The sequence below is a fragment of the Pleuronectes platessa genome, chromosome 23 (genome assembly GCF_947347685.1).
Source record: "Pleuronectes platessa chromosome 23, fPlePla1.1, whole genome shotgun sequence".
Taxonomy (NCBI): domain Eukaryota; kingdom Metazoa; phylum Chordata; class Actinopteri; order Pleuronectiformes; family Pleuronectidae; genus Pleuronectes; species Pleuronectes platessa.
In genome coordinates, this window is record NC_070648.1 from 7263566 (window position 1) to 7289734 (window position 26169).

A 26169-nucleotide genomic window follows, 5' to 3' on the forward strand; every position below is an offset into this window, starting at 1 on the left:
CAGTCTTTGATTCATGCTCTTTAATGGCTTGGCAGATCAAACTTTAGTCTAAGGCGAGAGTCCCGATGACTTTAAATGTTTTGGCCATTCTGAATGAAACGCAGACTCTGATCTCTTTGAGAGCGGTTTTAAAAATCCAATGTTTGGCTGTCAGTTCAAGCCTATATCAAACAAACTTGTAATGAATGCAGATCCGCGGGACGCTGCGAACCCGAGTATCCTTTGAGTTCAGCATGATGTTATCATCAGCCCCAGCAACCGGTTACAGGCCGCCTTGCACTTGACGTGTAGTCTGGCCCCGCGACAGGTTCTCCCTGTGCTCTGTGGAGCAGCAGCTTTTAATTCCCTGCAAGTTCAACTCAACACGTGCAGAAACCCGGGGTTTCGCAAGGTCAAGGACAAAAGCCTCGCAGTTTTAGTTCTACATTTTAAATCAGCTGCTATTTTTAGGCTCTGTGTTTCATGACTGTTTTAATAAGTAGTTTTATGTTTAGAAAGCTTCTGTTGAGTTTTGGTCGGGAGGTGAGGGTGAGCTGGGACACAATAGTGAGCGTGGTGATAGTAGGTCAAGCATCGCAGTGCTCTACCTCACGTCTGACATTGTTAATTAGGTATATGATGCAATGCTGCCTCTCCAAGCAGACAATAGACACAGCAGCCTTTAAGGCACGGGGAACATATCATTGCCTTATGTGTTAGACACTACATACTTTCCCAATTTGGGATCAATAAAGTACATATCTATCTATCTATCTGTCTTTCCATCTATCAATCTATCCATCTACCTATCCATCTACCAATCTATCTATCCATCCATCTATCTAAAAGAGGCATACTTGGACATCCATTGGGTCAAACACAACTAGCAGAACTTAAAAAGATAAACAGACATGTCTTTTGAGGTGTAAACTAAATTGCCTGACTGTTCTTTGATAAAATCACTTAATGCCGATAAAGCCATCCAGTGTGTCGAACCATTTCTGACTTTACAGGGCCAATCCTTACGTAGGGTCCACCATTTGGAAAATCATTACATCTTTATGTATTTGAGAGATATCCTCAAGTCAAAGGTGGGCGTCCCCCTCTCACAGCTCTTATCCTGAACGTGTGATCTTCCTCTCGTCAATTCCACTGACAAAGATGCTGAATGTGCAAGAGGATGATTGCATTACCGGCGCAATATTGAACAGCACCACTTCTACTCAGGGTGAAATAAGGTCAGGTGCGAGCTAACCGCCCCGGTGCGTTGACGTCATTTGGTTGATTAACGACACCGCTTCATCCGAAGGCTTAAATCCTTAAAAAGCCCCTCGAAAAAAAGGACCAAAAAAATGATGGGGGTGGTATACAGTAGCAGCAACAGTAATAAATTTCACGATCAGGCTTCGCAGCACCCACACTGTTGAAGGCTTCCAATTTCCATTTATGTCCATCCATTAAAAAAGATATGGTTCCAATCATGAAACGGTCTGCCCCCTCAGCCCCGTGGACATGGGTGTTCTTAAGGACGCCAAATTATTAACATGGCATTGGTCCGTGAAAAACACAGCCTGTGGGAAGATGGGGGAGCTTCTTCCTTTCCAGTGATCGGCGAATGGGAACAAGGTGACACAATGACCTCGCTAGCCTTTGAGCAAGTGACAGGGTTTACACCTCTCATCTGTTTGCCGGCAACAGTTTAGCACTGGATTAACAAGTGCCCGGCCAAGATATTATTCCATGTAGATTATGGTTACTGCTAAAAGGTAACAAATAGTGGTTTCATCAATTTAGATAAGTTTTGCCTGATTTAAGATGAAACAATGGTCACAAACTATGAACAGATAAATTATTGTCATCGTTCACGGCATGAGTTTGCACAATGGCTGCTCGTAGATCATCTTTTTGGCCATCAAGGTGCCGTTTGTTTTCTTATTCAGACAAACCCAAGGTTTCAATCAGCCTTTGTCTACCTGGAGCCATACACGCAGTCCCCCCGCAAAATGGATGTTTGTCGGCAGCAGACCTAAAATGGGGGTATGATGGCGGTATCAGCGGCCATGTCTGTGAAAACACCATTACCTCCATGTCACGCCTCGATAGCTCCACATTGTGCGACGGCTCCCCAGCCCCCCCGATCCACCCCCTTCCCCTCACCTCCAGCGCTGATCTCCTGTACATGTCGTCGCAGTCTATCACAGCCGGCGTGGGGGAGACGCGCTGAGCCGTAATGGATGGGCCCGGAGCGAAAAACAGCCCCAATAGCATATCAATTACCCATCAGCACCCTCTCGGCTCGACGCCAGCGTGCACCGCACCCCGGCCAAGTGAACGAGATAAGGTGCAAATGCAGATATAATGGCGCTTTTTGTCATGTACAAATTACACAGTGTCAACTCCGCAGCCCACCTGTCGGAGCTGTCAGCCGGTGAATGAGGGATTCTGGGAGTGTGTGTGTGCGTGTGTTGAGAGAGAGAAAGAGAGAGAGAGAGAGAGAGGGAGGGGGGGAGCTTGTTAATATGTGTATGCACGAAAAGACTATGTGCCTGTCATGAGGCAAGCAGGTGATTTTCCCAGACTCATTTGCCCGGTGGAAGCCCAGCTGCTCGCCCGTTTCTCCGGTCGCCCTTTTGATTGCTGACCACACATCTTATGTCACCTCTCCGCCAAACCCACAGGTTAATTTGTCCGTCCCCCCCCCCCGCTCACAGCGCAGCCGCCGCCGCAGCTGCTGGGCGCTGTACGACCTGGGAGGAGAAATCAGTCGACACACACAAGCGGGCAGGCAAACAAGCGCGATCACACACACGCACACAAATGAGGTGATTTCGGATGGTTGGCATTACTGCAGCTGTGTAGCCGCTAATGGCTGATGTGATTGATAAAAGGCAAACGGTTGCTCGGCGGGGAGGGGGGTCAGATGGGGCCACACCTCCCACTGGAAGGTGGCTCTCGAGCTTCGGGGGATATTCAGGGGTCTGACTTTGCATTAAGACATAATTTCCATTTGAAATGATGTCGCCACTGATCGACGTGACAAAGCTGGAATGTTAAACTCACAATCAAAGTCTCATCAAGGGGAGACGGGTCTCCTTTGATTACCAATCACTTTCATGTGTTTTGATTTCCAGACGGTTGTAATAGAAACGTCAGCTCCGGAGCAGACGCTGATTGTCCCACGAGGGAAAAACAAACAAACAGAAAAAACACAACTTGACTCTTTGAATCGAGTTAAAATGTTGAGAGGATTATTTTGAATTATACCGAACAATTGTAGTTGTAGGGACATGGGTCGCAGCTCTTCACCGATGTGCAGATCTGTGCCATTGTACAGTGTTTGTCCGACCAGCGGGGCAGAAGGGAACCGTCCATGCCATCCACACAAAGCAAACATTGTTCCCCTCCCGCTATCCCCTCACCTCCAGTCCCCCGGCGTTTTTAGCATTTTTTATCCTCGCTGCCTTTACACTTGACTCGTCGCACTGAATCGAGGCACCAATTAGGAGCGACCGAATGCTCGCATCACCAATCGGAGCACTGCGAGGGCCTTATCAGGTGCGTGTCTCATTTGCATGGGGGCACAGCCACCGTTAGGAGGATTTTCCAGAGATTAGTGTTGTTTGCCGCTGAACCAAACAAACTTCTGTTTCTCCAGAACCGTTTGGAAAATGTGAACGTCTGTTATCAAGAGGAAAAAAGGAAAAATGTTTCTCCCTTCATTTAGATCCAGTGGAGCAGAATGCGGACAATGTGCTGGGCGACAGCTTGTTAGGACAGAAGAATCGTGTGCTGACTGACACTGAAACAAGCAGTTCACAGACAATTATCCTTTCATACAAAATCGTACAACGCGCTGGATGATCTACACTCGTGTTTTTCCTCTATTTAAGAAGGTTTTCAATCTTTACTGGAATTTCTAATTAGTGTCCCGCTAACGACGACCGCTGAATACAAATTACAATGCAGCGCGAAACATCCCAAAAACACCAAATCTCTTTCACATTCCGGGAAACAAATCAAACATCAAGTGCAACATGGTATTTTTTCTGGACCCCCCTCTTTCTTCCCACAAGATACCGAGTCGTTAACGTCCCTTAGTCTAAGAATTCCTCCCTAAAAGTCGGCCTGTGTCTCAAAGTGAAAATCCTCCACAGGAGATTTCAGAGTTACTTCGAAGGACTTCCAGGGTTAGGATAAAACACTTTACACATTCTGCTCCTGGGACCTCTGTCCTTTCCTTTTGATCCCAGCCACTGATCATCTGTTTCCACTTGCACAATAAAAGTCAGTACAATCTCCTGTCTCGACCTCCACAGACAATCCTCTTAGCGGCCACATGCTGAAATCTGCAAACTTTGGTGCTTTCCGGTGTGTGTGTGTGTGTGGCTTGATAAGAGAGATTAATTGCTCTGTCTGCAATGTTTAGCTGGCTCGCTAACTCTTTTTTTTGTGTTGTTATCTTCTGTCCTGTCTCTCCGCAGCACCACCAAAGTTTTTAAGAACCCCCAATGACCAAACAGGCGTGCAGGGAGGCGTGGCGTCCTTCATCTGCCAAGCCTCGGGAGACCCGCGGCCCAAGATCGTGTGGAACAAGAAGGGGAAGAAAGTCAGCAACCAGAGATTCGAGGTATTAGGTCTATTGTTCTGATGTAAAATGCTCGACAAAAATGGGAATGCCTCCACACTGCTTCTGGCTCCGCTTGCACATAATCCATCGCGCCATTGCTTTTCCTTTCCCCCGACTTGCCACCACGCATTAGCAGGCTCTAATAATCACTCCGGCCAGCCTTTTGAACATGCAGGAGTTTTAATGAGCGAGTGTGCAACCCGCAGATCAGGGGGCAGATTTGTAATCAAACGAGAGACATGAAAAGAGCAATTGGACAGAAAATAACAACTTGTGGTGCGACCCGGATACCTACGTCAGGATCACGCCACGTTTTGCCGGCTTTACGAAAACCGAAAAGTAGCGCTTTTGCTTTAAGAATATCCTTTTTTGCTTCGTGGCATCTCTATCTAAATGCATGTCCTACCCTCCCCTATTTTGGCAGAAGCTTTGATTTCTGGTCGGCTTTAATCTGCACTCGGGCTCAATACCCATGAGAAATCACACATCTCCGCAGAACACTGATAAGATTTCTATTAATTTCTGTGTCAGTTCTCAGGACTATCAGGGTGTCGCTCCCCCCTCGCCCCCCCCGCCGGCCCGCCTCTGCTCTTGAGGCCTTATTTGCTTGCTAGTGCACAGTGGCGGGGGCTTAACAGAGCCCGGAGACCTCTCCTTTGGCGCCTCACGCCCGCAGAAATCTAATCTTATCAGAGTTCATCGCGTTTGCATCGCATGTTGTGCTGAATGCTAACACGCACATTTCCATTACCTCGCTGCCTCTCGCCGGGGATTCCTGGCCTCCGCCATCCCCGCACCCATTCAGTCACGTACTGGCCGCCTCATCTTCTAACAAAAACCCATTTCCTTTCAGAAGTAGTCTCGCTGCATCCTTTTTCTAATTCGCTCCTCAGCTTTAACTAAGAGGGGCCCGGCTGCTCTTTACCATCCCCTGCCGTCAGCTTGAATGCCCACACAGCTGCAGCCTGGCCGATGAAATGTTGTTAACTAACACGTGCACAGAAATATTGTGATTTTTGCAAATGTTGTAGGCCTCTGTGTGTGTGCGTGTGTGTGAGAGAGAGAGAGAGTGTGTGCGTGTGTCAGAGGTCTCAGGCCTCTCTTTATTATAATCTACCTCTATGCTTAAAAGAGATTGAGTTATGACACAGGGCTTTCTAGACTCAGTGAGTATACAACATGTAGCATGCAAAAAAAATAGCTGAATAAGCTACAACAAACACCTGTTTGTGAGCATTTTATGTGTCGTCCGTCCAATACAAGTCGGTCCTGTCTTATGTACCACTCTCTCACCCCATGGTACAGCTGTCCGTAACCGTTTATCAAGCCGTTTATCACCTCTGACCTGTCTGTGCTTGTTTCTGTCCCATCGACACAATCCAGTGTGATGCATTTCCCCGAGCGATAGTGTTAACTTTAAGAGTGGGACACGTTCAGACTAAAAATGTCACTTTGCAAGCCCAAAACAATTGTGACCAAGATAACTTTCTACCCATTCTTAAAGTTAGTCAGCCGCATTAGAAATACAATAAGAAGCACATAAGGAATGAATCTAGTACATATCTACAGCAAAAGAGCTACAATCTATTAAAAATGGCAAATGCTCAGCACTTACACACTATCTATCTTTGTAAGAATTCCAACACTGCACAGATCCAATAGTTACCTTATACACATTTATATTGCACAACCTTAATGTTTACACAAAACCACTAGGGGTCAATGTAAGGCACAAAGCAACCTAGTTTCTGTCATAGGAAGCACCGTGTGTCAGTCCCCATCAGTGTCCTTAGCCCAATGTCCTGTTGGACAGTGTGTGCTGTTTGTTGTTTCTCTCACTGCGGAAGGTCCATCCCCCCCCGTTGGGTGCCCAAAAATCACCTATAACATATCTTGTCTCTCGCACCTGCAGGTGATCGAGTTCGATGATGGCTCTGGTTCCGTGCTCAGAATTCAGCCATTGCGCACGCCCCGAGACGAAGCCATATACGAGTGCGTCGCCTCCAACAGTGTTGGAGAGACGAGCGCTACCACCAAACTCACTGTTCTACGTGGTAGGTGCTGCTCGACTGCCCCAACAAGACACACCTCACACACACACACACCTCACACACACACACCTCTAGCTCCCAGCTAACCCAGGTAAGCTTGTGTATTGTGTTATTTTGTGTCTGTCCTGTCCTCCTTTCTCTGTTTTCTCAAAGAGCGCGCCGCACAGTCAAAACCAATTAGAGGTTTGAGTTGTGTATTCTAACTTGATAAGATTTAGTCCATTAGGCGTTTAGCCGCGCAAGTTTCCGTTTCTAAGTGACTTAAGACATTTGCATACACATCCCTGACACAATAATTAAGATGCCAGTTAAATTATGCAAAATAGCAATCCATCCCTAGCCTGTGGCGGTTTAATGGAGAAGCTCGGCAATCATTTTCAAATCAGTCATTTCTCATCTCTGCGGCTCGGCTTTGATATTCCTTTGACCGTGCAGAAAGTAAAGTGGTGTATTCCCGTGTGATTAAAGATATTGTTGATGGCAGTCTTCTAGTCACCGGTTGCATCAACGCCAGTATCACTCGGCGGCCAGTGGCTATAAATACCCAGCCCTCCTGTGCACTTATGTTTTATAATCCAGGCCCGGGAAGGCGCTGCCGCTTCGCTTACTTCCGGTGAGCGGCGTTAATAATAAATCATGGGACCAATTGTGAAGTTAGTGGTCTCGGGTTGACAGCGGCCCCTTTTCAAATAAGCACTGAGCTAAATTGTATCTTGATTACACACAACATCCCATTCAAAGACAAGTGTGTGGTGGCCCTGAGCTCAAAAGGCTGCGTATCTCTCTAAAACATGACTTGTTTGGCTGTGAATAGAGAAAATGGCTTTAGAAGAAAAAAGAAGCCTTGGGCTGCCTGAATGAGGTGTGCTCCATTATGGGCCACAATTACACAACATGGCAAATGAGTTCCTATTGAGAAGGGGTCCCTCCACCCTATAGAAAAAAAAGCTGCCCCCCCCCCCCCCCCATTCCCTGCTTCTTATCTCACCAATGAGCCAACAAAAGGCCCTTTGCACCGTCTCCAGAGGCCGATTGAAAGAGAAAGGTGGATGGTTGCGCAGGCAGCTCCCTCCTGTTTACTCTGGAGCACAGAGTGTGGGTGTGTAGGTGCGTGCAGTCGCTCACATGCAATTCTGTGCATTTCCTCTTTCACTCTTGTGCCGTCTATCTCTGTTTTGTCCCTAGACACACACACAAACACACACACACACACCAACAGATAGCCGAGAGACGGGTAGAAGCTGCTCTTCCCAGGCTCCGTGGTCTAGCATTAGCATGTTTATTACCATTTCCATTTTGCTCTTCTGCTCGCTCTCCTTTCCCATCAATGTATTGAAGTTGAGTAACGGCCTATCGCGGAACAAAAAGACAAAAAAAAGAAAAGAGAGAATAACAAGAAAATGCTTTTTCTTTCTCAGCTTTCGTGCAAATATAAAATTGGTGCTCCCTGTCACCGCACTGCTTTCTGTAGATACATATAAACAGGAAATGAATGATTTAGAGAGTAATCTGCTAGATTTGAATATGAATATGTATTCCCATTCACAACAGGGGATTTAACCTATATCCTGTTCGAACATTAACATTTGCTACACATCTGACATCGTACCATGGGAATATAATGTTACGCAGTTTGGTAGTGAAGTTTTAAAAATGTATGAGTGACAAAATAATTAATACATGCAGTTATAGCAAAAGGAAGTCAGATGAGACTCAAACATAAACAGAAAGGAATCTGATGTGCGGAGCCACATACGAGGGTCTCAAGGATTGCTGCGATGAGATAAACTCCCGCTCTATAATTTGAGTTCTACACTTCTTCTCGAGCAGTTATAACCTCAAGTTGTAGAAATCCATAAAACAGCCAAACCAATTCCCCCTACTTATCCTGAAGACACAAGGACGACTGACTCGCAGGAAGCGGGGGAGCAAGCCGACACACTGCACCGAGAGCCGTGCGCTGTTTGAGCCACTTTGAGCCAGAACCAGGTTATCTCAGGATGCATTATATATAATTTAGTGGGAACCAAAAAGCTTCCTCCTTCCAAAAATACTTCATACAGTACAATAAATACAGCGCTGCTGGTTCACTACTTATCATTTCACATGACATAAACTGCAGTTAGAAAAAATGCAACTGCACATTTTTTCCCCCCAGGGGAACCGGGTCTGTCATCACGGCCGGCTGAAAGAAAAAAAAAAATGTCTCTCCGCAAATTGAAGGAAGACTAAACTTCAACACAAGTGCACGATATAAACAAATGGGAAAAGTAAGATAAGTGCCACTACACCAGGACTAATACATATAGAGTGTCTGTTCGGTTAGTTCATTTGGGCTCCAATGGTCTGTGGCAACGACTCAAAAGCATCTGTTGTGGGAAGCTCGCCACGGGGGGGGGGGGGGGGGGGGGGGGGGGGCGATGCCTAATTCCGTGAAGGAAAAGCACATTGTTGTAATTGCCGTGCCACAAGGAGCGGGGGGGGGGGGGGACTCGAGGTGAATCCAAAAAATCCAGAGTGCCGGGGTGGATATTAGTATTCGGATGCCGACTTGATGGGAAGCACCATTAGTAATGAACTTCCAGGCTTAGAGGAGCGATTTGCATGAAAGGCGAATCCCGAAACGTAATGATGTTCCAAGTCAAATCTGCCAGGCCACGACGTGAGGTATGGCTTCTCTCATTGCCATTTTTTTCCTCTTCTCTTTCTCGTTGGCGCCCTCTGTTTCGATTAACTACGAGATGACCCGACTCATACGCCACTCATGTCTTTGAATTAAGGTCGTCTCTATTTGCTCGGTAATGGAGAAAGACAGAAAATGGATTTCTGAAATGAGGAAACAGAACATTTTGGGGGCGTCACGGCCGCAGTATGATTTCAGTGAAGTGGTATTTCATCGGATTTATGAATAAGCGCCTGTGAGATATCTGCATGTGCTCAGAGAGCCTCCGACAACAGTATCTGTCACAACAAGCTGTTAGAAATCTTAATTTTAACCATGAACGATCAATAAAAAACGGGAAAATCGTGTCCCACACATCTCACAGAGTCTAGACCGTGTGCGAGCAGGATGATGTGTGCGTTTGAGTGCTGCAGTTCATGATTCAGGCGTGATTAAGGATTTATATTGCATCCTCATACCTCCATTACGCTGTCAACAGCCATTTCCTGTGCCCCGCACACACGCCGGCAAACTTATGCAGCTGTGCGCAACTTGACAGTGGGAGTGGAAAATGGGAAGCCACTCTCCTGTGACGGGAAAAACAGAATGCATCATTTCCATTTGTGTGGAATGGTGCGACGGCGCGGTCAAAGCCGCGGAGCTGAGACAGATCTTTCCGCACACAATGAAAAGGGGCTGCTACATGATCGCCGGTTATTCATAGACAATGTATGCACTCGGCTCTTTGTCACTGTTATGAGAAAAATTGTTTTCAGCGCATGAAAGACGCCAGAAGCCGCTTAATTTATATTCTAAGCTGGGATCACTGGTACCCACATGATGCTAGCCAATGGGAAATACTCTGCACATAGCAAAAACCTGTAGAAAGCGGTGATAGAAATAGCATAGTGTTTGCCTGGCACAGAAAAAGTGTAATGCCTTTTCTTTTAAGAAAGAACAGGGTGAGCAATGCAACCAAAGCTGGTCTGCATGGCCACATTACACAGGAAGATAAATGCTGTGTCAGCTGCCTCGGACTGTCGGAGCAGGGGATGTAGTGGGGATGAAGTGAGTGGGAGTCGGGGACCATCTGCTCCACTACACTTCCCTGGACTTGCTGGTGGGTGCTGGACCTGGGCTGCCCCAGTACAGACTCCCAGTCTTACAGAATAATTCATTCAATGTTTGTGTGAAAACCCGCTGAGTCACTGTGGGAGCTTAACTCTTTTCTTAAGCATGAAACAGATACTGTCAATGTCTTCCAACAGCATTTTTTATCACAGAGGGAATTGTACAACAGAAATAGTCAATCCTCCACGAGGCAAAATTGATATTGATTTATCCTCTTAAAATATATCTATGAAACTTGGATTCCCTCGGTGCCCCTCTAGCAGCTCTACGGGTTTTCCACGGGAACAAGCAGTCGTTAAAGATTTATTTGCAGAATGTTTTTTCTCAAGTGAAAATGTCGACTGACAGCAGCTACAGTCACACACACTCTCCGTTCTCCTCACATACATTAAATCCATATTGTTTGGCTTGATGCCGCGCTCTCCTCACGGCCTCAACTTTCCCATACGTCACAAAATGTAGTCATGATTGTAATTAACAAGATTGAGTCGACTGTCCCCCCCACGGAAACAGATCTCTTTTCATTTTAAAAAACCAAATCAACCCTACATCCACTTAATATCTCCTGCGCGCTTAATCACAGGAGCCAATCGGTGTGTGTGTGTGTGTGCAGCACGCAGGATGATTTAAGACAAAAAGCGCTGCCAACAAGATGGATGTCGGACTTTGGCGCCGGCGTGGTGTTCGGGAAAAACATCTGCAGCAGCCACAGACACATTTGGACTGCGCTCGGGGGAGATGATAGATAACCCTTCACGTGCCGCGACTCGGTATTTGTTTTAATCAAAGTAAATACGGCCTCTTGCATTAATAATTATTGATTCAGACAAATGAGGTATGTGTGGGTTTTTTCTCCCCTTCACTGGCGTTCGATGCCGCTGCTCCCCACGGTGACCTCACAGGACTGGCAGAGTAATTAGCTGCTCGGTGGTTTTAAAAAATATGCTAATTGTTTTATTTCTATTAATCTTAGGGAACAGTGCACTTTGAAAAAAGGATCATTTGCAAATCAAAATCTTTAAAATCAGGTATGCATGCATATACAGAAAATACAGTAGTTTGTTGTTGTGTGGTATGTAAGCATCTGCTGCATCCTCGAAAAATAAAAAATATACATGATTTACAAATTATGTTTTCTTCTTTTTACCATTTTACCAAATATTAACTGGAAATAAACTGCTCTCTAATTTCTGAATTTGTGCGGAGTACATGCCACGCCACATAGCAGAGCATGACATCTTTTTTTTTTATGGGGGAATATTCCATTGGCTGAACTTGATGGGGCACAAGGTCGTTAACCACGGAGCTGGTGCAAACCGAGCCAGGTAGTCGAGGGGTGCTAACGCTGGTAGCTTTGATCGTAGCTGCGCTCAGAAGTCATTTTCTACTAGATTAATTGGGTACTGCAGGGTCATCCTTAATGCATCTAATGATCTTGAGAAACTTTTTTACAAGCAGGAAAAGGCTGCTGGCTAATTACGGCCGACCAAACATCTCTGGAATGGAAAGAGGGTGGGGGGGGGCGGGGGGGGCGGGGGGAAGTGGCAAGAATTGATTTTCGGGTGTAATTAGTTGTCTATACATAAATATGTTGAAAAGACGAGTGCGGCGACTAATTATACATTGTATTGCGGCGCGAGGGGAAACGGGGGGGGGGGGGGGGGGGGGCAGAAACCTTACATGTTCTCGTCGCAGGTTTCGTCAGCTCTAAACCCAGCTGTCACATCTCAAACCATGTGGTCCCAATAAAGTCATTTCCATAATAAAATAATGCCACCCACTGCCTGCCGTGACAACCGTCGTCTCCCACAGTCACTCTCGGGAAGAATGGCTGTCTGCTGAATTTGAGGAGCCTGACATAACCCCCGTTTTCCATTAGAGCTCTTTGAGAAGCATGAGGTCCTCTCTGCAGGATGTTAGCGAGCATGAATAATCCCCATACTCCCCTCTCCTGTAGCAGGCTTTTAGCAATATAAATTATTGAAATGGCTGGTGCGAGGCTTTTCCCTTTTCTCCAGGAGGAAGCCGAACTCGCGTGAAGTCGGTTTCCTCCCCGACATTCATACCGAGCGCCTCCTGCCTGAGTGCTCGCCTGAGTCGGATGATACCATGATCGGAAGCAGGCGTCCCGAGCCGTGAACCGGAAAGACATCTGCCACTGTCATGACCAAGATGCTAAAAGTTCAGATGGATTCATGTGGGCATTTAGACAGCTGAGGGGCGGGGAGGGGGTTCAAGTTCAACTTTTCAGGAAGTGCACGGATTCAGATAAAGATTTATTTTGTCACGTGACAATCCACACTCATTAGGTATTGTATGTAAAAGGCGCCCAAGAGGAAGGCTTACTCACCCCCAGTCTGAGCTCCTACTTCTGGCGTCGGGCCTTCATGATCTGCCCCCTGAACGCACAAAAGCAAACGGATCAACAGTTTAATTTCATTGAAAAGAAGAAAAGTCTGAAAGACAAGATAATGCACCGTTAAACACAGATGTATAGTTTATTAGACTAAACATCAAGCGTCATATAGTCATCCCAAGTGGGCGGTAAGAGGCTAAATAGACAATGAATAAGCCTGCGACATAAAACCCGAACAGATGTCTGGCAGTGTGTGCTTCAAAGTGACAGGAGCATCGGTGAGAATGGAGGCGTCTCCGAGGAGAAAGGCCGGGTTTTGTTGTTTTGTGTATTCCTCACCACGTCACCTTTATCAAATGAGACTTGATGGACTGTTAAGGAAAAAGGAAATACAAAGAAATATATAGAATAAGAGAGTTTGCTGAGGTGCGTTTTGTGGATATTAGAGAGGATTTCTCTGGAGCTGAGAGGGAATGAGCGACATCTATTTTAGCTTTGTGTTTGGCAAATAGCTCAAAGCGTTGTCAAACAGTTTTCTCCCTCCTCCTTTGAATATTCTTAATAATAACTGAATAAAAAGGCTGATGGCAGATAAGGAGGCAAGAGCTGAAGTTTTTCTGTTTGTTTGTTGCATTTTCTTTCTCTCTTTCTCCCCCCCAACTCTAAATAAATGGGCCGCTGTTTTCGGGAAGTAAATGGAATCATTGCTCAAGGTAACAACCACCAAATGGAATATGCAAAGTGAAATCCTGACGAGGGAGGGTGAGGGACAGAAGGGGAAGACAGCGGGAGGCAGACAGAGACCGATCGAGGGAGAGTCCTCGACATCGAGCATCTTTTAAAGTCTCTGACGGGGGGGCTGCGGATGGAGCGAGGCGGTGTGGGGGGGGGGAAGTCGGCGAGCGAGGCGATGGCGGCGCTGGGGAGAAAGACACGATCGGAGGTAGAAGAGGTCTCGAAATTCGCCCTCTCTCCACGTTTTCCCGTAGGTGATCTTTACTCAGGACGCTTCATCTGGCTGGGTTGACGTGTTGTCTGTACAGCAAGGAGGCGAGGGGGTGGGGTGGGGGGGCATCTGAGCATAGATGCAGCTTTGTGCCTGGCTTCCCGCCCTGCCTTGCTGCCTGCCCAGTCAGGCCTGTAGAGAAAGGCCCACTCTCCGCCCTTCCTGCTTCATCTCTCCTTTTCATCTCCCTCTCTACCCATCCATTTTAGCACTGCCCCCGAGGGCCATCCGACACTAACACTCTCTCTCTGCTTTCATTCGCGTCCTCCCACTCCCTTCGCTTATGTTGTAAATGGAGGGATATCACGGCTAATCCGTCATGTTTATGAATGACATCGGGCCGAGGGAGAGTTGGGGACGGGGGGGTGGGGGTGCCCTGCCAGACGTGGCGTGGCGTACGTCTCTGTCGCATGCCCTCTGCTTGGCTGATCCAATCTCCCCCCGGCAGCAACGTAAAAAAACTGTCTATGGGGGGTGGGGGGGGGTGGGGGGCAGAGGGCGTAACTCCAGCCGTTTCTTACCGGGCTACGTTTTCCCAGACCCCCCGCGCCCAACCTCCAACCAGATGGAAACTCCCGGCAAGTGAGAGGCTTTTCCGATGGGGGTCCGAAAGGGGAAGTAGTGAATTGGCACAAAATTATCAATCCCGAAAGCATCCAGAGAATGTCAACAACATGGCCGCTCGCTCTGTGGCAACGCATGAGAACTGCAGGTGAGCGCTGTGTCTCTCTCATTGAGACTTAAACAGTGAAAACGATTTTAGAGAAAAGTAAAAACAAAAACACATTTGATAAAATATGCGACCACTCCGCAAGGATGTGGACTTTTACAGCTGGTTCTACAGTATCGCTCAAAATGAGAAATGGCTCGGATTGTTCATCTGTGAAGGGTTTTCGGAGGGGAGGTGGGGGGGGGGCGGGGGGGCTGTGATTAATAGATCGACTCCTACAATGGCTCGCTCATAATCTCCGGCATTAGGTGAGGCTTTTTAATGACAAATAAGCAGCATTCAATTAATTACACCATCTCAAAGGGGGGGATTTATGGAAGAAACAATCAGCGCGGGCCAAAGGGGGGAGAGGAGGCCATTATTCACCGAGACAGAGTGCCGTGAACCCCGGGTTAAGAGACTTTTCTGCACCTTCACCTCCCCTCCTCCCACGTCTCGTCCCCCCACGTTCATCATCGCGGAGAGAGCGACACAATGGATAGTATTTCACAATCCGTTCCTGCTCCGCTCCTCCGGGGCGGCGAGGGCGAAATCAAATTCTTAAGTGCCTACTCGATGTACTCTGGTCGCCTGCCCTCAGGTTTTGAGCCGTTTTTCTCAAAGAGACTGTATTTGATCAGCGAATTACTGAACTACCTTTTAGAGGTATGAGGCGGGGGGGGGGGGGGGGGGGGGGGGGGGGACTTAATGCCACTTTGTGCCGAGTGTGTGCCTGCTCCTCTTAAAACTCTATTACAGTAAATTGGAATTAGCTGTTTGAGCCAACTGCAGTAATATTCATTAGCCAGCGCCATACCTGTGGAATCGACTAATGAACTAAACTGGAGCATATTTTTTTCCTAGGCCCGGCAAAGCTTTTACGCTTCGCTTTACCGGAGTAGGTTATTTTTCACTGCACTAGAGAGAGGGAGGGGGGGGGGGGGGGTATGTAAAAGAAAAAGATAAAGTGACAGATTTGATAGTTTTCTGGTGTGGGTAAAACCATGATGTAGTCATTTTAACAGCCGTGGCCATTTGTTTTCCCTGTTATTTTTCACCTAATACCCCAAATCTACGAGATGCCTTGTAAATGTTTGACTTTGCACAAGCAGACCTGCAAAATGAAGGGGATTGGCCGACACTCCTCTCTCTCTAACTTTCCCACTTCATTGATTTTACTATGAAGATTGAAACACACATTTGTAACCCGAGTGGAGACAAATGGATCACGTTCCTTCCGTGGTGAATGTGACCTCCCCAGCACTCCACTCAATACAACAGGATTCGTTCTGACCCGCACATCCCATACAGACACGTTTGTAAACCTAAACTGGAAACCAGTCATGCCTTGCCACTTAACATTTTCTACAAATGGGTTGGTCTAAAGCTTGGGAACATAGAGAACCGCGGCCCCAGGCATTAAAACGGGGATGCACTCCCACATTTCAGTCCCTTGCAACAAATCACAAAAAACCACCTGGCTCTCCGTCGTGATACGTGTCACGGGTTTGAAACTGTCGGAGGGGTTGACTCGGAGTTCACCAACCCGTGCACCCTTCAAACGCGTCTCAGGGAAGAAATATTCAGAATTGTCCCTCACCACGGGCTTTATTAAACGGAAGTGCTGAGCATTTTGTTTTCCATTATTGGACTACTTGAGCAATATCTACACTTGGCGGGTGCCAGGAGGCTTATTTGGGGAAATCTGGCTCAAAGGAAGCTCCGGGGGGAAAACCTAATCTCATTTAGACTGGACAACACATGTGCCAGACAGCGGCGGGATGTATCAGTGAGATAAATACACGGTTTCGGATTCTCCGAGGGCATTAAAGGGAAAATGAATTCATCTCAATGTGTCGTTTCTCCTTCTTTTCCGCTCGGCGATGATGCAACATGTGCGTTTTACAGTCTGCATGCTTGTCTCGCTTAATGGCTTTATCTGCCACTCATGAATGATGCTTTGCACGGTTAATGACGAGGGTCGTTACTTAGACTAGCGTCTTAACTATTTCAAGTATTCCACCTCAGGCAGTGCTGAGACATCTATATGCTGACAACGATGTCCAGGCATGTGTGGGTGGAATTTATCCAGGATATCTTAAGCATTTCTTCTCAAACAAGTAGATTAGAAAGAAAGAATGCGTGCTAAAACAAAATATTAAAATGTCCAGGTCCCTCGGTCAAAAAGGAATGTTTGTAAAGTTTCACCTCTGCAACAGAATGATGGATGGTGCAGTGTTGAGTAAATCAACTCTGTCCGAATCCCAAGTTTTCAGATATTTTAACCGAGCTGCAGGAAGCTGATAAAGCAAAAGGGTGGGTGGGGGGGCTCAGATGTAAAACCCCCCCGTCAATCACCGGAAGCTAGATTGTGAAAAAAAAAAAAAAAAATTGCACCTACAAGGAAACTTAATAGACGAGGGAAAAGAAAAGATAAAAAAAATAGAACAGATGCCGTCACGGAATTGGCACAAACACGGAATAGCGGCTTGCCTTTTGTTAATCAAAAGCTTTTACATTTGCTTGAGTAATTTTGTTTGTGTGTAAACAAAAGCATAATTAACAGTTCCCTCGCCCGTGCCAAAGGAGGGGGGGGGGGGGGGGGGGGACAAATACGTCAGTTGAGCCGGAGCCGAATGGAACATTTTCGTCGAGGTCGTCTCTGAACCGACGTAATAACGGAGCTTGCGACAACTTTCACAGAACTGTAAACAAATTGCTATCGACAGTGTTTCCGTGCTGATGTCCTCCGAATCAACATACTCGGTTTTTGGAAAGAAAAACACATTTAATGGCGCCCTGGCAAATCCTGGTTTACTGTACAACCCCCGTCCTTCAAGCCTTTCATCCTTCAGGTCAAATTAGGGGGGCCATGGACATACTTTTCTTTCTCAACACCTCTCACTTCTTTATCAAACGCCAAGTCCTAATTCGGTCTAGGCCAGCGAATGCATTAGCAAGCCGTTAAACAAGTGGGTTCCAAATCACGTCCTTGTGAGCAGTGAGAGTGCTGCGTGATTAACGTGATTAGCACCCTAACCTTGCTACCATTCAGCCCCCCCGCCCCCTTGTTTCTTCCTCACTCGAGTTGATGTTTTTTGAGTGAGGAAAGAGCTTTTAATCAGTGTCCCTCAACTTCAAAATCACTCGCTATTGTGTAGTAGGGAAAAAAATGGCTGAGCACAAGCTGTCATGTGATGTTTTCTGTGCTTGGATGAGGGTTTTCTGAGTGAGAACCTGTTTGATTCATAAACTGGGTACAAATAATCAGACACCCCCCCCCTCCTTGAATTTCCCACACTTCCATAATCCAGCGTCTTTGGCTGAGTTGGGATTCCCAAACAACAGTACCTCTTGACACACACTTCCTCCCCCCCACCCGCCGCCGCCGCCCACTAGGCCGTGACAGCCCCTTTGAACAGATTGTATCCACTCAAATACGTTCAACAAATATATCTTATTATGGCCTTCGGGGATTTTCCCCCCTGAAGAATAACCTCGACCACTGGGTGAAAAGCCGTGTTCCGCTTGGCAGGCAAAGGGTCAGACCAAATCCAATCCTTGTGAAGCAACCGCGGAATTTGAGCCGGAACGTGACCATGAAGGTTCATACTTTTATTGCTTTACTCTTGAAGTATGTCACAAGATTTGTTTTGTTTTTTTTCCCCCTCAACTTCTTTTGTTTTTATTGAATAAAACAGGAGGAAAATCTCATTGAGATAAAACAGCCTCTGCACCTCAACCAATCAGGGATTAACTCACACTCTTAATGACCTGATAGTGCATTCAGACATGCACTTCACTCCAGAGGTGTGTGTGTGTTGATGAAGTTATTAAAAACACCACAGACACCTCGCCGGAACACCCCGGAGATTTCAGTGTCCTGCTGCATTGTGGGAAAGGTAAACTTCACACCCAATGCTGCGGACATCCTCCACTGCTCATGCCTGAAAACGCCTTATGTTGCTTTTATGTGTTTACTCCCTCATTAGGACTTTCGGTTTTTAGAATATTCCATAGGATTGTACATCTCAAGAGCCCACCTTGTGAATATCAATATATATGTGACGAATACACTGTCAACCCCACTCTACTTTAAAGCCGTGAAGCCATTAGCCTAAGTACATACGGCGTTAGCAGAGCATCAGCATCTGCCAACAACACCTCGCTGCAGAACGCTTTGCTGGAGACGGGCGCCGTCTGCGCAGTACAGGATTCACCAAACAAAAGAGAGAGAGAGGGACGGCAGAGGCTGGCTCACGTCCCTGTCGACCCCGTGTAGGTGCACTGCAGGAAAAAAGCAACAGGATGTTAATGTGGATGTCAGGAGCTCTAGTGTCACGTGCACGTTTTAAAAACACGTCTTAGTTTGTAACGTCTGGTTTCACCGAATGAAATCCACTCCATGGATGTAACTGCATTAGTCCTTTGTCACCTCAGGATGCACATGCACTGCAGCAGTAGCCGAGCAAAATAAAAAAATGTACAGAGTGACTGGTGACAGCTGAACGGGGCATTTCACTGTCGAGACTCAATTAGGGCTCATTTAATTAAGAGCGCAAACGAGGAGAACATTACTTTAGCGCGTTGCTCGAATCCTTACATCACAGCAGGTGACACGTTGGAACACAGGCTGTGAGTGTGAGTGTGTGTGCGTTTGTGTGTGTGTGTGTGTGTGTGTGACGGCACTTCCCCCTGCGGCGTGATGACAAATACTGCTGAGTTCATGCTGCGTCCGAGCGACATTTTAGAAACCGAAATGGCCGCCGGTGTCACACTCTGTAAATGTGATCTCACCCCTGCTCGTATTTTTGTATGAATGATCAATAGATACAATCTACTAATGGGTCGGGTTTACGTCCAGTGGCCTTATGTCTATGGCGTAAAAAAAAAATCTGCTCACCGAGGTACTTTCGGAGCCAATGTCCTTTTTTATGCTCGTCTCACACTTGGCACCACCCGCTCATACAGCCTGATGGCCTGGTACCGGCTAATGTGTGCAAATTGTCATTGGGAGCCTTTTATATCAAGCACCAGTGCTCAGCACTTCTCTAGGTGACTTCAGCATTTCTCTCCCTTCCATCTCATTTAGTGTGTAGATCCATTGTTGAATATACAATATGGGTCTGCAAAGCCGGGACCGCCCTTGTCTTAGCCCGTCCTTGAAACTGCAGGCCTCGGCGAGGTGCGGGGGGGGGGGGGAATCTGGATAATTCTTAGCTTAGACTTTTATACATTTACAATGTTGCCTGGCACGCAACAAACGGCATATTAACCCTGATACACACATTTCAAAACAAACAAACCGCACCACAAACTTTTCCAATTTCCAATCCTATTAGTTTGCGGCTCAGGGTTCCTGAAGTCGTTATGAATTAGCCCGCTGCTGATAATTTATGTAACTGCCACACACAACTCGTGACTGTTTTGGGGAATTGGGAAACACTTGTAGAATTATTATTTCATTCGGGACGTTTTTTCAATAATCCAGCTTTCACAAAAAAACTATTCCTGGCTCAAATTAAAGAGTGGTTAATCTGATTTAACATTAATACCTAGCACAAGCCACATAATGTGTTCATCTCCCCTCCTAGACTTATTATCACAGTGGTGATGGACGGAGGGTTTCAAGAAGATTGAATCCGTCAAAGCACTGTTTATTTTCTTGCATTTTAATCTCAGGTTCCACGCACGAGAAGTTTTGAGGTACCTCACGCTCGATGGTCATTCTGGACGAGCATGAGTGCTCATCTGTAAATAACATTTCTTGACTAAGCAAGAACGCATTGGAAAATGCCAGAAACCTTTGTAACACATCATTAATTTTAAATGCGACGCCTGGAGTCATATCAGTCGCCGGCACTGGAATCCTCCTCATGTAACCCAGACGCGTTTTAAGAAAGGTGGAAAGATTTGGTTTAATTCCGGTATCGTATATTTTTGTAGTTTATTTAAATGATATATGTACGGTTTTAAAGCCTGATCATTAGTTTCCTGATTTTGACAAACTCAATACACAATTTACAATTTGAGATAAAGTAATAACCAGGAGCTTTTTTCTTATTGCGGCACGAGCATAATCCCGACTTCTTGACAGACGGCTAAATTATGATGTCTTGCGCACTTTGTTTTTAGGAATAAATTGCAATTTCACTGGAGCTGCTTTTTCCTGCCACATCCAATTACTCCATTCCACGCACATCCCTGCTCTCGGGCTGGCTTCTGGCTATTGTGTCGGATCAGCTACACTTTTGACTCGGTGTAGAATCGACTAATTGTCGCCCTCGACCTTGAGCGGACAGAGGGGAGCTCGGACGGGAGCTAAACAAATCCTGTCCATCCCCATTTTAATGAGCACCTTTGAAAGTGAGGTTTTTCACATTAGACAGTTGATGAGTGTTGAATTGGTGCTTTTAGTGGAAATTGTGATCAACATTTTCTTTTTCTTTTGGTGCAATTCATAAAAAAAGTGATAAAGGGAATACACTGTATACAGAAACATCAGACCGCAGTTTCATCCATGTATTAATTCTGTCCTCCAGCTGAACTTCCCTCATGTAACTATGATGTTTGATGTTGACTGAGGTGATATGATGAAGTCGTTTTTTATCAACACCAATTAATTTAATTTGAAAAAACATACTGCCAGGCTCCTCTAAAACATGTTACGAGCTGATCAAACATAATATAGTGCACAGAATGTCAAGGTCTCACTGGGATGAGCTACATGCAGATGCAGGGACCAAGATGACTATGACTATGCCCAGTGATGGAAGTTTGCATTAGAGAGCCCTGGAATCCATTAGAGTAATTTGAGAATGTTTCTGTACGACTTGAAAACGTTGCAAAAACAACACACCTCCATCACTGTCACAACACATCAGTTCAGGCAGGGACACGGAGTTGCGGCGGGGGGGAAAGTTTTGCAGTTCAGGCTGAAGTCACTCGTTTGTAAAAACAGTTTATATTTCTGAGAAGATTTATCCATTGAGGTGGTTCCTCATGCCAGATACCCAAAAGCATTGTTGGACGGCGGCCATGATTGTCGTCTTGGCTGTGCGCACGCTCGTGGCATCTCAAAGCTGTTTCCAGACTGATGTCGCCTCATGAAAGTTTAATGAAGAGAGCGTTTCCAAAAAAGGGAAGACTCTAATTAGCCATATCACAGCGGGGGAAGGGAAAACTTAAAGGTGCACATGAACCTCGTTGGCATTCGGCATAAGCAGGGTCTTGTTTTCGGGAGATTAACGCACAGACATTTTGCACGTGGGGATCCCGCGCCGGATGGAACACTCCACTCTGCACCTTCTCCGAGATCATGACTTAGCGCGAGCCAAAAATACTTCCTGTTCGGAGGAAGAGAGAGAGCTCCGGCACAAAGCTGCCCCCGGCTTTGATGTTCTTTGTCATGCCGAGAGAACACGATTGGAGACATGGGTGCCTGGTTGTGTTTTAAAGCGAACTTAAAAAGTTATACATAACTGGTGGGGTGGGGGGGGGCACCTGCACTCTTGTAGATTAGTAACAATGAGGGTGTTAGTAAAACCAAGAATGAAGAAATGGGTGGAGCGGGACAGGAAAGGATTATCTGAAGAATGGCTTTTTGAAGTTTGATATAACAAAAGTATTTATGATAAACGTAAAGTATGATCAAGGTTAGACGAGGACAAACAATATATGTATATATATTAATGAAATATCCTTACAACATCATTAATTAAACATAAGCAGGAAACCGGAGGGTTGCTATTATCAGTCACCACTGATATTTGACAAAGTAAAACAAAGTGGGATAATAGATTCACATACAGTTCCAGTGTCATATTTTGTTTTATATACAGTTTATTGTTAGTATTCTCATAGCACCACTAGCTGATGTATTTATATAGGGAAAAAAACTGTCAAAGATGATCATTTTATCATATAATTGTAACCGAAATTTGAATGCACAACTCCGAAGGTGACTTTTAGTTGAGGACTAGAAACTCACGGCAAAAAAAAAACCACGCAAAGTCCGAGAAAAACTGAAACTAATACAAAAGACACCTGTAGCTTTAATTAAGGCACTTTCCACCCGTGCATGTGGGTGTTTAATTAATGTTACTGCTTGTTCATTCAGATAATTCAAGTACTGATAACTTATTGTCAGTTGCAGGAAATAGTAAAATGATCATTGAAAAAAGGTTGTTTGAAATATCTTACTAGCTGATTGTTGGAGAGTATTTGATGAAGCATTTTACGAGGGTATACAAACCCACCACCTTGCTCTGATACCATAACGGGGATACCATTGCTCCACTTGGTCCATTGCTGGGCTATTTGGAGCAAAGAGCAACGTGAGTTATCGTCTTTCCCATCTCCAACGACACCGAGATGAAGCCCGGCCTTGTTCGGTCGGAGAGTTAAGACACAGGCGGGGACACGACAGCTTCAACACCTGCTCTCATCACAGCACATCAGAGCAACACCTCACCTGAATACACATGTAGCCTGTGAAGCCGCCGGTCCTTCCTTTGTGTTATTAACGTTAGAGTTTGACATTTGCGAGAATATATGTATTTGTCTACTGAGAATTGAGTCCCAATACTGCTCTCGGTATGCAGACGATTAGAGTGGCAGAGCATAAAGACGTCAAACGGAGGGCTGCAGCTATTAGCAGCACCTCTTAAAGCCACTTGTGAGCCTCTTACATCTTGATTGTTTAAGAGAGCTCCTTCCCTGCTGTGTGCATATGTTTTATAAAAGAATATTACATTTTTTAAATGTCCTACAATACAGTTGTGTTGAAAGGTATTCCGTGATTATGTCTTTTCAATATGGAAAGTAAGATTAACTTGATTGTTATAAACTTAATGAAAGGAATTACAATATGTACAATTTACATTTGTTTTAATGTCAATTATTTATAAAACTGTAATTTCTAAATAACATTATGTGAATAAAAAATTTGAAGGGGTCTCCCAGAAGCCACATTCATTTTGACGTATTTTTTTTTATTATATGCAAATAATATGCAAATAATATGCTAATATGTCCTGTTTGCTTTAGCTTCCTCTCTCTCTTTTTTATATTTTCGTCTTATGGTTATCGTGTCCAACACTTCCTTCCTCGGTCTTACCTCTGCTCCAACCTCTCTCATCCATTTCCAGAGGACCAGCTGCCCCCCGGGTTCCCCACCATAGACATGGGCCCCCAGTTGAAAGTGGTGGAGCGAACGCGCACCGCCACCATGCTCTGTGCCGCCAGCGGCAACCCCGACCCCGACATCTCCTGGTTCAAAGACTTCCTGCCCGTCAACACCACCAACAACAACGGCCGCATTAAACAGCTCAGATCAGGTAGGTTCTCTCGGCTGAAAGCGTGATTCCAAAAAGAAAAGGGAGTCCCCTCTACCTGACCTGCTCCCCCCCCTGTCGTCTCCTCTCTTCTCTCATCCTCTTCTTCCTCCCATGACTTAACTTCTCATTTGGCTTTGATTTTTTAGGTAATGGCATTGTTTCTACTGTCCTCCTACTCGCTGTGCGCCCCAGTGTGTGTTGTCCGTACGCGTGTCTTCCCTTTGTCTTCCAGTGTTGTCATGGGCTGTTGGGACTGTCCCCCCCGTCCCCCCCCCTCTGTGTTTGCTGGCTTCTGCCCTAACCTCTGCCCTCATTGCCCACTGCTGTGACTTTTTACAATGAACTTCCTTTGCCCTTTTTTTCTGTTGGTTTTTTCTTTCCACTGCATTGGTGCAGCTATTTTGGATCCATTCTCTTCATTCCTTTATGCCTTTTTTTTTCTTTTTCTTTTCCTAACAATTAATACTCAACATTTGGCTTCATTCAGAAATCTGACAGGAGTGTACGTGTTAGTAGGAGACGTGCAGAAAAGTTATGGATCTTGTGGATTTTATGAAATTTCACCAATTGAAAAGAGTGATCCTTAAAACTCATTTGAACTAATTTGCTTTATATAAGAACTTTTTATTTCTAATCAGCCACAGTAGTGCGTAAAACCTCATAAGGCTTTCCCTCCCCCCCTCCCCCCCTCTGATTCTTACTACTTACAGCCCCCCCGCTTTAATGTGTAAACGCCATCTTTGTGTTTATCTGCCTGTGACACACCTTAATACATTAACCTGAAAGTTTGATTTCGATATTTCAAAACACAGAGGTTTCTATATTTCTTATATTATATTCAAAAGAATCAATAACTAGCTTCCAGCTTTATGTGCCAGCTAACGTCAACGCATTAGCACGACTACTCTGTACAAGGCTTGTATGTTGGACCACCTGTCATCGCAGATTTCACAGCTGTCCTCTGTTAAACCGTCTTGTTAACCTTCCTTCCCCCTTGCTGACTTGTTTTCAACAGAACTGTGTAGAACTAACCCGTATTTCTAATGTGCGATTCTCTGATTCGCGTAGAGCATTAACGACAAAACCTTGTGAACTAAAACGTACTCAAAAAAAGATATACTCATATTCTTATGCTGTCTTTCTTCTCTCTATATTTTTAAATCTACAGAATCCTTTGGTAAGTGCTTAGCTCTAAAGCACACATCACCCCCCCCACTAATTTTTTCCATGTTTCCAACAAATATTAAAATGCATGGCATGCATTTTACTAACAGATAGGTTAAGTGCAGGGCTACTACTTTGAGGCACACACACTGTTCCCTCACCCCACGTTGTTTAAGTGTCCCACCACTGCCAGCTCCAGTCTCACCTTGAACCCAGGGATTACACAACATCAGAGTAGCGCTGTCGTAGACTGACCGGGGTAATGACCTGTCCTCACATGTTTGTTGCTGACTCACTGACACCACCACTTACTCACTCACTTAATCTTCTTAACACCAGCACCGTAGGTTGGGGAATTTCAAGTATTTTCGTAGGGAGGTGATCAGCTCAGGTCAAGCGAAGGGATGTCATATTTCTGCTTTCAAGCTCACACACCAAGTCCTCAAAAGTCTTTCCCTTCACTAGATGGTCCCCAGAAGCCACTGCCAAAAACAAATACAATGCCACCTCCCCCGTGGCACACCAATGTACAAGTTCTTCTCTCTGACCAATGACTTTTCTATGATGAACCCTGTCTTTCTTTGCCCAGTAGAGAAAAGTTCTTCTTCTCTCTCTGATTCTCTCCTCTCTCTCTCCTCTAGTACCTATATTTACTGTTAAATCTAATTTGATTCTTCTTCCAAAGCCCCCCAGACTCTATCTACTCGTACTAATGCTTCTTCTTTCTAATCTTATTTGCATTCATATTATCCACCCAGGTGGTACACCAATAAGAGGTAAGAGTGCTGAACTGACGTTCACAGAATGAAAATAATACAAATTCATTCTTGCTGTCAACCCATTCATCTCCACTCGATATCACCCGCCATTTTTGTCCTGTTGACCGAGACCGAATCCCATTTCGTTCATACGGACCTTCCTCCTTATTTGTCCTGTTTTGTTGACAAAATTTGTCTTCCATCTTTTTTTTGTTGTCTATTCTTTATTTACTCCTTTGTATTCTGGTTTTTCAAGAGCCTGATTATCTCAGTTGCGATATGCTTGCCCTGGCTCAAATAAGCATATCCAATGACAATTATTTTTTTCCAAACTCTATTTTTTTTCCGTTCATTTTTTGTTTTCTTTTTGGCCATAGCGAACCATGTG

The 26169-nt window shown here is 45.5% G+C and overlaps 1 protein-coding gene across 1 annotated transcript in view; it reads left to right on the plus strand.

Annotated features, from left to right (window-relative positions):
- LOC128429891 (receptor-type tyrosine-protein phosphatase delta) overlaps nt 1-26169 on the plus strand; it is a 335913-nt gene that overhangs the window by 267346 nt on the left and 42398 nt on the right. Inside the window, exons 11-15 of the mRNA XM_053415754.1 lie at nt 4461-4606; nt 6519-6660; nt 23671-23859; nt 25028-25036; nt 25782-25799. Coding sequence (XP_053271729.1) covers nt 4461-4606; nt 6519-6660; nt 23671-23859; nt 25028-25036; nt 25782-25799 — 504 coding nt within the window. The remainder of the gene's footprint in view (nt 1-4460; nt 4607-6518; nt 6661-23670; nt 23860-25027; nt 25037-25781; nt 25800-26169) is intronic.